Here is a 16,638-nt window from a genome sequence, read left to right as displayed (position 1 = left end):
CCATACTACGCCATCAACATGCCACAAGCATTTCTGCTTCTGAGTGTTTCCTTGAGACATGTGTATTGATGGCCACCATTACCTGTGCCCATGGCAGGTACTATTAATTGATTGTGGCCCTCTAACCACCCAAGTCTGGATGGTGTTTCAGAATTTTCAGAAGCCACCACAAGTACCTGTCATCTCTTTACCACACTTATTCAGCCCAGTTGTTTCTGTTATGGTAATATAATATCCCATTTCCTTTAGGAAGCCTTCAATGACCCTCAAGGAACTTGCCTATCTTTGAATGCCTGTAAATCTTATTGTCAGTCACTCTTGTTTTTAGATTTAGTTGTATATTTCTATAGGATATAATTTAGATTTCAATTCAGTCTTTTTAAATCCAGTTTACCATGTGTGTATATCATGGGGTTCTGGTTCTATGAGAAGGTCCCTGAGAGCAGAGAGTATGTTTTATACTTTTTGGTTTTCTCCTCTGCCACCAACAATGTCTAGAGTGGTCCTGTATTCATAACATGTATGTATGCACATGTATGTGTTTTAATGAATGAGAGAATTCTAGCCTGGAGAAATGCTGCATTTTCTGACCTAAACTTCAAAGTCTTCTATCAAAAGGCAGCCCAAAACACCAGGCCAGTGTCAGGGCTAAGAATTTGCGTCCTCAAGTGTACCATAGGTTCATAGCCTCCTGGACCTTTTAACAGATGAAACAGGAGCTGTCTATCTAGGTCCTTCCTTACAGTATCCTAAAATGGCCCAGTTGGAGGCTTCCTGGCAAGCAGGGGACATTGGATGGTCTGCCTTACCCATCTGTGTATTATACCTGATAAACAGAACAGTCTGGGGAAGCAAGCTTACCTATATTGTAAGGTGGGGATAAAATTATCTCCGTTGGCTCAAGTTGCAGGACACAGAAGATTGTCACATTTGTTTCAGGTGGGATGGGAAAAGACACGCTGATAGAAACGTTGTACAGTTCTGTGATATTATTTTGAGATTTCTTCATGACAGCATCATAGTTGCTAGTTGAATTTTTAGTGTTTAGCCTCACATACATCTTCTGAGGTTCTGGGTAACCTTGTGTAGATGAGCAGGTCAAATTGATGATGTTAGACTTTTCGGTTTGGTTAGCAATTAGTCTTATTTCTGGTTGACTGAAGTTAGCTGAAAGCAGAATAGAGATACAAAAAAAGAAAGAAAGAAATCAGTTTAAATTTGATGTATCTGGAATGGAATAGCAGATAACTAGGTACCCTGGGAACTCATTGGGAGTATGCTTGGCAGCCTTAGGGTGTGTAAATTGCGGGCTTTGGCCCATGGTGAGAGCCACGTAATGATGCCACATTTATTTTCAGAACTGGAGTTTGGGGCCACCATGCTTCCTGCTTACCCCAGTCAAGGAGGTGCTCTCTGAGCCACAGGAGGGCTAGCCCCTTCTGCCAGCCAAATCCCTTACTCTCCTTCTCTAATCACTAGGTACTGTGCAGGTTCTACATACTACTCATAGTTGAGTGTATTGTTTCTACAATTTCAGTGATTTGTGTGCTATCTTTACAAGTTTTGCTCTATCAACCTACTACTTAGGCATTCTGCTTGTATGTGATGTGGCAATAGAAGGTAGATTGCCAAGGTGTTGCCTACTTTAAACCTCATTAACAATAGTTATTCTGGATCTAGTAATTCTGCACCTGGGTATCTATCCAGATAGAGAATTACACAAAAACTTGTACATGAATGTTTATAGCCGTTCTATTCATAATAGCCCCCAAATGAAAACAACCCAATGTCTTTCTATGGGTTGAATGGATAAACAAAAATGTTACTATTCACAGTAACAAGGAACAGACTTTTGATACATGTGACAACTTGGATGACTCTCAAAGGCATTATGTTAAATAAAAGAAGCTGGTCTTAAAAGATTACATACTGTATGACTTCATTTATGTGATAGCCACAAAAGATAAGTCCATAGGATGCAAAACAGGGGTGATGGGTATAGAGAGCATATGATTAGAAGAGCATAGCATGGGGACATTTTTTTTTAGGGTGCTGAAAATGATTTGTATCCTGTTTATATTGCTGGTTACTGACCCCTGGTGGCTCAGATGATAAAGAATCTGCCCGCAATGCAGGAGACCCAGATTAGATCCCTGGGTCAGGAGATCCTCCGGAGAAGGAAATGGCAACCCACTCCAGTATTCTTGTCCAGAGAATCCCGTGGACAGAAGAGTCCAAGGGGTCACAGAGAGTCGAACACGACTGAACGACTAACACTTTCACTTTCTTTGTATTGCTGGTTACATATATCTGTACCTAAGTTCAAATTAATAGAACTGTACGCCAAGATAAAAATGATTAATTTTACTGTATTTTAATTTTAAAAATTCTGTAGTGACATTTAGGTTTTTTCAAGGCCTGGAAAAATAGGGGAGCTGGTTTGTCAGCTTTTGGATTGTGTGCCTTGGATTATTTCCCTCCTGTCTTCTGGGCTCATGATTAGGCAACAAGCAAGTTGTAAGCAACCTCCAGGAGACTGAAGGGAAATCCCCAATTAGCCAGCTGTCACCCTTGCAAAGAGTTCCAGGCAAAGATTTAGTGGGTGAGAAATCTTGGGCTAAAAGGAAAAACGAATGTAAAAGAGATTAGAGACCTATATGGTTCATATAAACTTAATAATGTCCAGATCACCCATGGTTTTCACTTAGCTGCATTTCCTTGGCTTAGTTAGCTCTAGCTGGTCCCTAAAGCAGATTCTTACAGATCCTTCAGAAGTAAACCATAAAAAGTACGAAGGATCTTTAGTTTCCTACTCCCAAGCCCTGCATTCCCCTCAGGTGGGCTTCCCAGAACAGGCTGTCCTCTGCCTCTCTCTCGAGGTACCCCCTTCCCCGCCTATTGCAGTCTCATCTGAGAAGGCCTGGGATCTGAACACACCATTGACTACATACCCAGCACTATCAGGTCAGAACTCATCTGGTGGATGGAAACCAGTCCTTGGGACCTTCTATGATGGATGAAACATTGATACGAGCCTGTGTCTTTGATTTGAACGTTGTGGAGTCTCAAGGTCCAACTGTCCTGGTCAAAGCTTGTGCGGCCTATATACTTGGGATGAACATTATTGGGCTTCTCTTGGCCTTTGAATAGCTCATAGAGAACCAACTTATTCTGATCCTGCCAAAATATCACCAGTTCGTCCAGGCTGAGGTTTTGGGTGTTTGGAAAGTGGCATGGCAGTTCTCCAGTCTCGTTGAAGAAGGCATGACTTTTCAAGGAAGCAGCACCTGAAAAAGGAACGGTGGAAACTGGGGAAGGAGAAACAAGAGGGAAAAATAAAAATCCCAGAAACTCCATTTCTCTTTATACAATACCCAGTTGCTATCTTCTCAGTAATGATCTTGAAGAAGTAGATATTAAACTCTGGAACAGTGCATACCCACTGGTATGTGGAGAAAGGAAGGGGTTTTTGTCCTCATTTTACTGCTAACTGGTTAGCTTTGTGCAAACTGCAACTCCTATGCAGTTTTCTTATCTGTTTAATGAATGAGTGGACTAAACATTCTAAGGTTTCTTCCAGTACTGTGGTTCTGTGAATTTAAGCGCCAGAACAGGAAAACCAGCAGAATTATATAACTCATTCACCCATTGGTTACCTTCCTGTAATCTGAATATTAATTCTTTCCACTGTAGCTGTGGAAAGAATAGGCTCCAATACTTCTTCACCATGACTGAAAGTTTCCCCCTCCCTTTCCTATTCCATGGTAACAAATGTGATATCCTTCCTTTCATTATGCCTTGTAGCTGGGGATCACAGTGAATAACATCTTTAAAATTCAAATAGTTCCCTTTATAGAGCTTCCCTCATGACTGCTTCTCCCACAGCCAGCTCTTTCAAGGAGAAAAAACAGTTTGGAAATGACACAAATTGTCAACCAAGGCCTCTATTCTGTAACCTCTCTAAGCTCTTTCAGAGATCAGAAAGAGAACTGGGCAAATATGATGGTTGTTTTGGGATGTGGTGGTCAAAGACCATTTTAGGTACATGAATGAAATGCTGGAAATGAATCATAACTGGGAAGGTGAGGATGTACTTTTGGAGTATTGGGGAATCCCCAGGTACCACAAACTTGCTCTCCTCAGCATGCATGCATTTGCTTTTGGAAACTTTTTCAAACCCTAGAGAATGTGCTGGGAGAGTTCAGAGAAAGGCTTTCATTCCTGAAAGCATATTGGGGTTTATATTTGGGCCACATCACTCCTTAAATGCAATGGATTATAGGGTTTTTGTAGAATTTATTCTGGATCACAGAATTACTTGAAACTTGCCAAGAAATTAAGTTGTGGTGAGTGCGAAGTACAGGGTTAGGTGGTGAAATGCTGTATCTTAGTTAACATGAAGTTAGGTGCCACTTTGGGAAGGGAATTAGGATGGTTCTAATTAAGCTTCATCATTCCAGACTTTAGTAAAGGGATGCTGACATTAAGGAGGAAAGGAGAGGTAGGTTGGTGAGGGAGATGAGAGATGTTACTTGAGGTGTTCTTGGGTGGTGGTAGGAGAACTTAAATTGGAATGATCAATGGGTTTCTCTTCTTAAGAGAAATGGGCTTTTCTTTCTAAAAGAGAAATATTAGTGATATGCACTTGACAAAACTGAAGTGTGTGCAGAGTAGCCCAGTGAGAATGGATAAGCAAGGAAGGGGTTGGGGTGGTCTTGAACTCTATGGGAAGGGACTCCAGGCATCAGTGAGAGTCAGAAGAAGTTTGAATCACTGTTCGTTGCATTATACTCACCAGAACCCTGGGAAGCCCTTGAAATTATAAAGCACAGTCTCTGTGCGGCATGCATTCCCATATTAGAGAGAGGTGGGAAAATCTACCTGGGTATTGGGACAGTGAAATGGGGACTTAAAGAAGACTTTCTGTGTTCAGTAACCTTACCAGGCACTCCTGGGATAATGCTATTCCTTTGCTAAACTCTGAATGATAATTGCAAGGACTGATGTTGAGGCTGAAACTCCAATACTTTGGCCACCTGATGCGAAGAGCTGACTCATTGGAAAAGACCCTGATGCTGGGAAAGATTGAGGGGAGGAGGAGAAGGGGACGACAAAGGATGAGATGGTTGGATGGCATCACTGACTCAATGAACATGGGTTTGGGTGGACTCCAGGAGTTGGTGATGGACAGGGAGGCCTGGCGTGGTGCGGTTCATGGGGTCACAAAGAGTCGGACACGACTGAGCGACTGAACTGAACTGAACTGAATGATGATCTAAGGGTGCCACCTGCTGTAAAAGCTTCTAGCAACTATCTCTGGGAAAACTCATGCTGGTTTTATCACAGATTTGCCATATGATATAGAGCAGATGACCTAGTAGAGAAACCAAATACATGGTTGAAAATTCTGTCAGTTAACTGACACGGTATATTATTACTCAGCAGTCAGTTCTGTCTCTAGCAGGGAAATTACTTTGCCTTTGGCTTCTTCTGTCTTCCTGATTTAGGGTTGCATCTCCACACAGCCTCACAGTAACATCTCCTGCCTGCCTGCTGTCTCCACTGACAGACGCGTCCGTGACCCAGGCTCCCTCTCTCAAAGATAAGAAGGAATTTTTCTTCCACCCATCCAACCGCTCCCCTCTCATCTAACAACCGAAAGGGTGGTCTGTGTTCTAAAGGCACCAGCGTCACTCAGGGGCTGTCAGAAATGCAGTATCTCTAGCCCTACCCCAGACCTTCTGAGTCAGTCTGCATTTGTGCTAGACCTCCAGTTTGAAAAGCCGCAGTAGAGTATTTCTCTCTCTGTCTCCAGTGGAAAAGAGTGATGATGCAATAGGAAAAACCTGTTTCCACACATCCCTCCCCAAACCTTCTTTCTTTACCCTGGAGTGGAAATCACTCTGAAGTCCCTTTGAGTGGAACTGAAAGTATTTCACAACTTAGACTCCATAGTTCCCCACCAACCACTGGCTTCCATGACTTAACTCAGAGATATGCACGTGAATCACTTCTCTGACGATATAGGGAAGATTTAGCTCAAAGTCTGCTCTCTCTAAGTGGCTTCAGGCTTCCCCTGTTATGACCCTAAACTTAAAGTCACCCAGATACTGTACTCACTGGGCTCCCCTGAAGGTTAAACATTGAGATTCTCTCTCTTCCCTGGCACTTGAGTCATAGAAATGGTCTGGGTCTAGTTATAACAGGCTTCCCAGGTGATGCTAGTGGTAAAGAACCCATCTGCCAGTGCTGGAGACATAAGGGATCCCTGGATCAGGAAGATCCCCTGGAGGAGGAAATGGCAATCCGCTCCAGTTTTCTTGCCTGAAAAATCCCCTAGACAGAGGAGCCTGGCAGGATACAGTCCACAGAGTCGCAAAGAGTCAGAAACGATTCAAGTGACTCAGCACTTAGCACATGTTAGGAGATGGTCACTCAAGAATCCATCTAGAAGTCTCCCAAATCAGCTGGAGACATTTCAAAAATGCCTCTATCAGGAAGACATTGCTGATAAAGTCTGAGGATTTATCAGCTGAGGATTATCACCAAGATAGTGTTTGGCTGGCACGCAGAAACTATAGTCTTCTAAACTTGTGAGCTCTCTGACCCCACCCAGGACTTCAGTTTCCCCCAGCTACTACCCAAATGCATATCTTATGTATTCTAGGTCATCTCTTCCTCATATTACTATGCTTGTCTGTACTCATGAATTTCCCCTCTTTTACTAAACTTCCTTCAAAGCTCTACCAGTGTCATTCCATTGTCATAAACTCTTTTATGTCTTCAACCTCTTCATCAAATGTTTCCCATAAGGTTGTGCTTTTGCCCCCAGCCACTGCTTGTTTTATGACACTTTACAGGGACCTTTAGTAACGCTCTTCCCTCTCTGAGGTGTTCTCTTCTTTCACTGCTGTTAGCTACTAATCATTTGTCACTACTTCCTTACTCACTGAAGATTTTTGGCATTAGATGCAAGGTCTTTCTTTCTAATCAATTGTTCCTATCAAATATCAGAGGTGGCTTTGGCATGGATAAGTTTACCAGCAACCATGCCTCAATGTTCTTTGATCTTTGCCACTTGAAAGATCTTCATCCACAGGGTATTTTAGCAACTCCTTTCCCGTGACATAATCCTAAATCTTATTGCTAAGAACAGCTCTGTCCCTATAATCTTAAACCTCAATGTGCCAATCTCTGTCTGCAAGATATCACCTTCCAAGATTTGCTCTTGATTACCTTCATCTGTTCCTCAACTTCCTCATGACTTCAACTCTATCCAGTCTATACCCTATAATGCAGTGCTCTCCAAAAGCAGTCTCTTGATAGGTAGCTAGTATGACTAAGATACTTAATTTTCATCTTACTTAATTTTAGCTAATTTAAATTTAAATAGCCACATGTAGCTAGTGGCTATCATATTGGATAGTGCAGCTATAGTATATTTTTTCAATCATTCCTTTGCAGGCAACTTCCATAAACTTGCCCTTTTGTGCAGATTTCATTCTGAGAACAAACTACTTTTGATCTACATATCTGTTCTCATGACTGAATGTTTGAACACTCCTGGAGAAAATTATTCAATTGAATAGACTGGTGACATTACAAATCACATGTCTCTAGTTCACGTAACTTGGCCTCTGGGCTGCTCACTCTGCTTGGTAAACCCTCTCCCTTCCTCCCAGCAGTTACTTCAGCAGTACCCTCTGCTACTGCCTGTAGTTCCTCTTCCTCTTAGAGTTAACATTCTGAAAGACTAAGCAGTGATTGCTGTCTCCACCCCTGCCTCTGTCTCCACCTCACTGATGAAACTTCCCTGGCAAGTGTTGTCATCGGCTTCCCCCCATTGTTAAATGCAGAACACTTTTTAGACCTTATCTTATCTGACCACACTGTTGAACACCGCACTGTTGGCTGTCTCTCCTTCTTGAAACTCCGTTCTTCCCCAAACTCTGACATCCTGGTCAGTTTCCTCTCATCACCCCTTAAGTAGTGACTAGGGCAGGGATGGTTCTCCAGGAGTTTTCATGACTGAGATGATATTTCTGTTAAGACTAGCGTTGCTCTGATCTCATGCCCACTGTGGATCCCATTATAGATATAAATACATACACAGTTATGTATATATATTATAGGTATATAATATCTGTATATTTTATAAAATATATAACTATACTATATATTATATGAGATATGATCTATTAAAATATATGAAATATCATATAAGATAAAATGTAAAACATACCATTACATGTCAAAAAACTCAGCTCCTGACAAGTCCAAGCCCTCAGATATACCACCCACTGCCCCTCATAGCTGTTGTTATCCATCTTGTCTTAGGCACCCCCTTATTCACTGAAGATCTGAGCACCTAGCTTCCCCATCATTGCCTTTGTCTAGGTAATTTCAGCCCCTTGCACACAATGCCCAACCTCTCTCTTTCTTGTCCTCTTTTCCTCCAGTATCTTGTCTTCTCTACCACAGCCATCTCCTCCCTGGACCAGAATTCAGATCTTATTGTTATCACCTCACCTCCTAAAAACTCTCAATAGCAAGCATCTCACCTTGTGGCCACCACCTCTTACCTTTTCATTTTATTCTTTCTCCTACCACCACTCCATAAATTCTCCCACCTCATTGGGATATTTATGAATTAGAATATTTCTCACTGTATCTGCAGATAGTACCTAGGTCAAACCTCCACTACTTTTTGATTGGATAATTGCAATTGCCTCCTAACTTATCTCCCTACTTCTACCCTTGTTCCCAAATCTGATTCCTTAAGCCCAATTGATCTTTAAAAATACATCTCAGATAGTATAACACTCCTGTTCAAAAGTCTCTGATGACTTCTCATCATTCTTAAAATTATATCCAAATCCTTTCTCATCACACTGAGAACTATACCCCAATCCTTCCCGTGACCTATGAAGTCTTATGTAAGCAGATCCCTGGTACCTTTCAGACGTCTTCCCTTCACTTACTCTGCCCCAGCCATACTGGCTTCCTTGTCATTCCTCCAAAAGGCCAGGCACACTCTATCTTAAGGCCTCACCACTTCAGTCTTTTTGCACAGCCAAGAAGACATTGCAGTCTTGGAATGGAGTTGCCGTCAAGGATTTGCTCCCTTCACCAGCCAGTCACGCTCTTTTACATATTTGTATCTGTAGCCCAGGCACCTTTGTTTTGCAATTTCTTTATCTGGGGCCTTGGGCAAAGGTCTTCTTAAGATGCCTCTGCTGAGGCTGCCTTATGTTTGGAGACATTTTCGCCTTGCAGGCTTACTTTTCCCCAGCAGACTCAGTATTTCCATTCTGAGCCCTTCCCCCTCATCCTTCCTTTCCACCTCTCCCCAGGGTCCATAAAACTGCTGGAGCCTTTTGATCAGAGTGCCCTCAACAGTCTGAAGACCGCCATGTCTGTGCTGATCCACTTGATCCTTGACTGCTCTGCTCCACAGAGAGAGAAAGAAATGAAAATGTGGAAAAACAGGTTAAGAGTCCAGAGGAATTAGTCTGAGAAGTACTGCTGCTGCTGCTGCTGCTGCTGCTAAGTCGCTTCAGTCATGTCCAACTCTGTGCGACCCCCTAGACGGCAGCCACCAGACTCCCCTGTCCCTGGGATTCTCCAGGCAAGAACACTGGAGTGGGTTGCCATTTCCTTCTCCAATGCATGAAAGTGAAAAGTGAAAGTGAAGTCGCTCAGTTGTGTCCGACTCTTAGCGACCCCATGGACTGCAACCCATTAGGCTCCTCCGTCCGTGGGATTTTCCAGGCAAGAGTAGTGGAGTAGGGTGCCATCGCCTTCTCCGAGAGAAGTACTAGTAGTTCCTAAAAGAAGAGAATGGGAGGAATGGTAGAGAAACAATATCTAAAGAGATAAAGATTGTGATTATTCAAAACTGAGAAAGACACAAGTCCTTAGATCAGAAAGGCATACTCAGTACCATGACAATAAATGAAGATAAATGACAATAAATCTGCACCAAGATATACTGTGGTGAAGCTGCTAAACAAAAAACATCAAATACTTTTTCAAATTTACAAAGAAGTGAATCATTCTTAAAAAAAAAAATGAAGAAAGAACACCTATAAAACAATGACAATTAGAATGAAAACTTGTCAGCAACCATAAATCAAATAAGACAACGGGGGCAGTTACTTCTGAATGAATAAAACACACACACAAATAAAGCAAATTACAGCATTTTGACTAACTGGACTAATACAGTTTCAAAAATTATAAAAGTGAAAAGAACTTAGAAACTTGAGAAAGTGTGTATGAAACTATACTGAATAAAACATATTCAGGGATTTGCATGTATATTGTGGTTACAACTATAGGTAACTATTTTTACTCTCTTGCCTGTTACATTATTGTAAGGACTAGAGAAGTGATTTTTAAATAGTACAGGGAGAAGGAATGAAAGAAAGTGAAAATGAAACCAAGAATGGGTAAATAACTGTTAGAGGATGTTGAAAGAGTTTTTTGTAATTCTGAGGTCCTGGAATTTGGCCCTATGGCTGGCAATGGCTATAAAGGAAGGGCTACAGGTGTTTTTGTTTCTGTGAATCGCAACATACCAAGGGGACTGAAATCCCGAGTTGCATACTTTGGAGATGGTATTAAGATTTCTCCCAAAGGAAAAACAAGCTACAGTCTCTCAAACTCTTGCCTCTTCCTAAAGTAGTTTTTTTGCCATTGGAACCTCTCTGTTCCCTACAAATACCACCCCTGCTCCCAATCAACCCTATACTTACCCTATTCAGTGACCATCTTCCACTAAATTAACTTGTCAGACAGCCCATTCTCTCTGGAACCTACTAAACATTAAAATGATCCACTACTTCAGAAGTAAGATACTCCCTACTGGGAAGCATACATGTATTTCAAAGACCCCTGAAACAGTACCGTAATGTTAAAGGAGTGACTCCAGAAGGAGAACCATGAGGCTTCATGACACTTCTTTGGGAATTTGGGAATTAGGTCTGAACTATCTATCCACCTCTGTGATTAGAGTGACCACTATCAACACCAACAGGAAGTGGGAGTCAAAGTAACCATATAAACATGCAACCACCCATATAAGACTCTGGAAAAATCCGGGGGAAACAATAAACCTTTACACCAGATACAAAACAAAGGTTTGAGCCAATTTTATGTAACTCTTAAAAGTGAAGGAAGAACCCCCAGCTACTCCTGGTATATTAATTGTTCAACCAGAAGTATTGTTCAAGAGAAATGAGAAGCCTTAGGACCCAGAGAACCTCCAGACAATAAGAGAGCATCCTTCAGAAGTCAAACTAAGAAGAAACTTCCTCCTGATGTGTGAACTATTGATTTCCCAAATACCATTCTGACTCCAGATTTAAGTATTACTGGAGGTGCTGGGATTGCAGCAAACAGAGCTGGACAATTAGAGGTATCTTTAGTTTTACCATCTGAGCCACCAGGGAAGTTAAATTATAATCTAATAAACACAAATTATAATCCAAACACAAATTATAATCTAATAAATACACATTATGATCTAATTCTGCAAGAAGGCTGCCTTCTTGCCCTTTTAGGTTTCAAACTCTCATTCAATTTTTGCCTCATGGGCAGAGTCAGCAAATACATTGTCTGATTTCCATGATTAGGGGAAGACACAAAACATATTAGGGGGCAAAGGAGAAACAGAATTATTTCACTGCATTGTTTTATATCTGCTGTCAAATGAATTATTCAGCCCTGTGTTTTTGCTGGGTCAATTGCATCCCCTTTCTCCCTTTGGATGCCTGCCTATGAGCCAGTCACTGCTTACCAACCCAGCAAGCAGAGATGTGCCCTGAGAAGGAAGATGAGATTAAGATGGATTCCTTTTCATTCTTTACATAAGAATGAAATCTGTTTTGTTGTTGTTGCTGTTTTTAATCCTGTGTGAAGCACTGGCAATGTTATCTTCTAATCAAGTGTCACTGTCTTCTATCCCACTTCAAATTTGTACTGCCAAAAACATAACCACTCTCATCACCATAAAGCTTAAATAACTTCCATTTGGGGGAGTTATTTTTTAAATTTCAGTATTGATAACTCTTTTCAGAAGTTAGGAAGTGTCCAAGCAGTTTCAAACACAAAGCAAGGGCAGAAGTGACACCTGGACTCAATTTTGGTAAGGTTTTTCAGTTTTATTTTCACTTTCCATGGGCAGAGTCAGAAAGTTTAGGGGGAGAAGGGGTGAATGATATCTCAATTCAGACTTTTCTGAAAATTTGTTTTCAGGCCATTTTTCTTTCTTCTCTCCCAAGTCATAAGACCTGGACTGGTCACTGTATGAGAAAGCCCAGGGCCCAAGCTGTAGGGACAGCTAAGGTATTGACTGCAGGGAACTTGGAGAATGTATTTGATGGGAAAATGGTGAACTTGACTGAGGCACAAGCTACATGATTTATCAAACCTGTTTAGGTGCCCAAGGGACAAATCCTACTACTATGGAGAGTTTCCTAGCAAGACTTAGGAGAAGTAGCATCATGTCAAGGTGAAGTGAACAGATGCTGCATCTGTACTGCTGGGTCTGAATTCAAGCTCTGCCACTTATTAGCAATGTTGTCTTAAGCAAATTATTTAACCTCTCTGGGCTTTAGTTTGTACATTTGTAAAATAGGGAATCAAAACAAGACCTAAAGCAGAGTTATGATGATGTTTAAATGAGTTAATATCTATAAAATACCTAGAACAGTACCTGGCACAAATTTTTTGTAAACAATACATCTGTGTGCTTGTCAAATAAAAAATTAGAAGTGGGATGGGAAGAGGTTCTTGCTGGATAATGTTCTCCAAAGCTTTGCTTCAACCCCTTTCTCTCTGCCCCTACTCACACATAACTTCTACCTTCCCAAGAGTTAAAATAGCAAATCATATTGGTCCTGGGAGGTGAAAGCTAGTATTATGACCCAAGTCAGTGATCAGTTGCCCATCTGTAGATCAGGTAACATGTCTATAGCACAGACACAACAAGCTCCAGGGTGCTAAGCAGAAAGCACTTCCCCAAAAGCCCATCCCAGCCAGCATCGATCTGAGGGAGACTCTTTGTCAACCACAGCAGGGACGAGGTCTGTGGCCAAGGGCCTTATGTGTGGCCGCTGGGAGGAGGTGAGCTCGTGGCCAGTCTAGTTAGTTAGGGGCAGTCTGTGCTCTGCTGCAGCCAAACAGCAGGTGGGCTACCCCTCCCCCGTCTGCCCCACCCCAGGACTGGGACGCTTCCCTCTCAGTGCCGAGGGTGGGGAAGACAAGCAGCAGGAAGGGGATGGGTCAGGAAGACAAACAGCAGGAAGGGGATGGGTCAGGGGATGGGTCAGGGGAAGGGCACCCAGTCCCAAGATGGGTGGCAAGAACCTTGGCCAGCCCGAGTTTACTGATGAAACTAAACTCAGAGAAAGCAGCAAACAGGGAGGGTCTGAGTCTTCTGAGGCCTGACACTACTAAAATTTATTTTGAGTAGAGAAGAGCTCCTTAAGAAAAAGAATACAAACACAAAACAAAATGCCCATGGCTGCTGCAACACTGCTCAACAGAGTGAGAATGTGACAGAGAGACAAGTCAAGAAGTCACAGTGGAAAGAGACAGTGGTCTTAACTTATTGTGGTTAAAATACCTTACAAACGAAAACTTTACCAAGATCTAAGACCCATGACCACACTGTTAGGGCTCCCCCTGAGGTCTTGGAGTGGCTTGGAGAGAGCTGTGCAGGTGAGAAGCCCTGAAGCTTAGCCCTTTAGCTTGATGGTAAATCAGCTGATATGATTAGCTGAAGGGCATTTAACCAGGTGGTTGCAGGGCTGGGTGCCTTGATCCTCCCAGTAATCAGTGCCAACTATGTTCTATGGGTGCAAGCTGAGGGAAAGAACAGGGGGAGGGAGGTGGTGGGAGAGGGAAGGTTGAGAAGAAGAAAACCAATGATGGCTAGTAGCTGGAGACTTTTAGAAGCCAGTTTGTCATTTCCTAAAGGTGTGAAAATGCCAGCAATGGGAACAGAGGAGCAAAAGAATTAAGCTTCAGGCATGTCAGAATAGGGACATTCCCCTAGCTCCCTGGGCACTGCTGGACAGTCCAGTCTGCCCTCCTCTGTGCATCTAGAACCACAGGTGTAAGATGGCAGAAGGCGTGGGCTCCAACTCAGGTTGGACCCGCCATCAGCTGATACCTGTTCTCAATTCTGATGCTTCCTTCTTCTTCATGAAAGTCTTTTTGGCTTGCGGTCTTGTGTACACTGATAGAAAGTGAGTAAAACCCATCAAGTCTCAGGCCCCAGCTTGCATTTCAGGTTCACGGGGAGACAGTAGGAGGATTCTAGGACTTTATAAAGCCAAAAGTGTGCTTACCAGAAAGCAGGAGGGCCATCACAATGAGAGTGTTTCGCAGTCCCATGGTGCTACAGTTAAAACAGAGAAGATAAAACTCGATTAGAAAATGAAACCAAAATGTGACAAAGTGGTGTTTGAAATTCACTTCGGCCCATGGGTGGGGCAAAGATGATACAGTGTGTTCATCAGAGCCATTTTCTTTTTCTCCTAACCCTACAGACATACCCTATTTCCCAGCCCCCACCCCCACACAAGTAGGCCATGTGACTGTGTTTTGACCAGTGGAATTGCGAGCAGAAAAGATGGGCGTTACTTCCAGGTACCACAGCGCTAAAGCCTCTCTCTTGCCTCCACCCCCTGCCTTCTTTGATGCAGAGGATCCAGATGAGGAGTCCAAGCAGCCAGAAGATGGTAAAGCCTCACTGTGAAAGAAGCTGATTGGCTGAACAAATTAATAAAACAGCTCTTAACACCCCACAGTGATCTATATTGGACTGTGATGTGAGCAAAAAATAAAATTTTGGTGTGTTAAGTTAATGAAATTTTGGGAGTTTTTTGCTGCAGTAGCTGAGAAAGAAATGGCAACCCATTCCAGTATTCTTGCCTGGGAAATCCCATGGTGAAAGAGGAGCCTGGTGAGCAACAGTCCATGGGGTTGCAAAGAGTCAGACACAACTGAGCAACTAAAACTGCAACAGCAGCATTATTATCTTGACCAATAAATAGGTATGGTAGGACAAATAGAACATATATACGGCTTCCCTGGTAGCTCAGTTGGTAAAGAATCTGCCTGCCTGCAGGAGACCTTGGTTCAGTTCCTGGGTCGGGAAGATCCTCTGGCGAAGGGATAGGCTACCCACTCCAGTGTTCTTGGGCTTCCCTGGTGGCTCAGCTGGTAAAGAATCGCCTGCAATGCAGGAGACCTGGGTTTGATCCCTGGGTTAGGAAGATCCCCTGGAGAGGGAAAGTTTACCCATTCTAGTATTTTGGCCTGGAGAATTCCATGGACTGTATAAGTCCATGGGGTCTCAAAGAGTCACATACGACTGAGCGACTTTCACTTTCATGTTTAGAAATCAATTTTTCTTTGGTTTCCCTGTGGTTTTCAAACATTAATGTGCATAAAAATTATCTGGAGGATATGTTAAAGCAGATTCCTGGGCCTTTTCCACAGAGATTCTGATTACTAGATAGAGTGAAATCCATGACTCACAAACTCACAGGTGATAATGTTGCAGTGGGCTCCTTAAGGAGCCCACTTGGATAACCCTGTACTAGAAAGTGAAAGGGAAGTCGCTCAGTTGTGTCCCACTCTTTGCGACCCCATGGTCTGTAGCCTACCAGGCTCCTCTGTCCACGGGATTTTCCAGTACTAGAGTGTTTGCTTAATCTATGTGATGGAGCCAAGGAAAACGATAGGTATTGCTCTATAACCTCCATGCTCTCTCTTTTCATTTCCTGCCCTCCATCTTTCTTCATTCACCCACTGACCCCAACTTAAACCAAAAAGGCTGTAGAGTGGCTTACAGGGAAGCATAGAGTAGGGAAGATGACCAACGTTACAAATGGGAAAAGCAAACCAAATGCAGGAATACAAAACGGAGTCAAGTACAATGCCAAAGCTAAATGCTTACTGTAGAAATCCGCCCACTTTGTATGGTATGGGTCACAAGTTTGGCTTGTTAACTTTTTAACAGATAAAGTGAAAAGGAAAATCTATTTGGTGAATCAATTTCCGGATCTGTCCATGAGATAAAAATAAACCGATGCTCAGATGAAAGTATACAACTATTCCTGATCCAATAGCAGACATTTCTTCCCTGTGGGTGATTTGTCTAGAAGCCATCCTTGATGCCTGTGGGTTATGCTAGACACCCTTACTTTCCTTTCCTTTCCCATAGCACCAGTGTATGACTTTAGGCCAAAAGTATTTGTTATGTTTCTTTCCTTCTGGACTGTAACTTCTTTTTTTTTAATAAAAAAATTTTAATAGATCATACCTGCTCATAGTACTACATTTGAAATATAAGGGCAATAAACAGTGGAAAGCAACTCCCTGCCAACCTTGCCCCCTAGCAGTTTGATTTCTTCCCATAGCAATAAGTGGAGTGACCACTATTACCTGTTAGCAGTCTCTTGCCTCTACTTGCAGTTATTTGAGACAAAGTGAAATGAAAACTGAGACCCATTTTTTTTTCATTTTATTATAAAACACAAATGTTCGCACACTATAATGCAGTTCTGTACACTAACCACTCCCTTGAAGGTTTTTCTGTGTCCACACATACTGGGTATCCTC

At 42.5% G+C, this 16,638-nt stretch overlaps 1 protein-coding gene across 7 annotated transcripts in view; it reads right to left on the bottom strand.

Moving 5' to 3' along the window:
* The window catches only part of CD86 (CD86 molecule), a 63,686-nt gene that overhangs the window by 14,085 nt on the left and 32,963 nt on the right, over positions 1-16,638 (bottom strand). For 5 of the 7 annotated variants that reach the window (XM_005675017.2, XM_018045277.1, XM_018045106.1 and 2 more), the window contains exons 2-4: positions 14,358-14,407; positions 2,952-3,308; positions 862-1,167 (exon numbers count right to left, since the gene is read on the bottom strand). In XM_005675017.2, coding sequence (XP_005675074.1) covers positions 862-1,167; positions 2,952-3,308; positions 14,358-14,407 — 713 coding nt within the window. The remainder of the gene's footprint in view (positions 1-861; positions 1,168-2,951; positions 3,309-14,357; positions 14,408-16,638) is intronic. The other 2 variants (XM_005675019.3, XM_018045206.1) reach the window with 1 other exon arrangement.

The sequence above is a fragment of the Capra hircus genome, chromosome 1, assembly GCF_001704415.2.
Source record: "Capra hircus breed San Clemente chromosome 1, ASM170441v1, whole genome shotgun sequence".
Taxonomy (NCBI): domain Eukaryota; kingdom Metazoa; phylum Chordata; class Mammalia; order Artiodactyla; family Bovidae; genus Capra; species Capra hircus.
The sequence above is the reverse complement of the archived record's forward strand: the minus strand, read 5'-3'. Positions and strand labels throughout refer to the sequence as shown.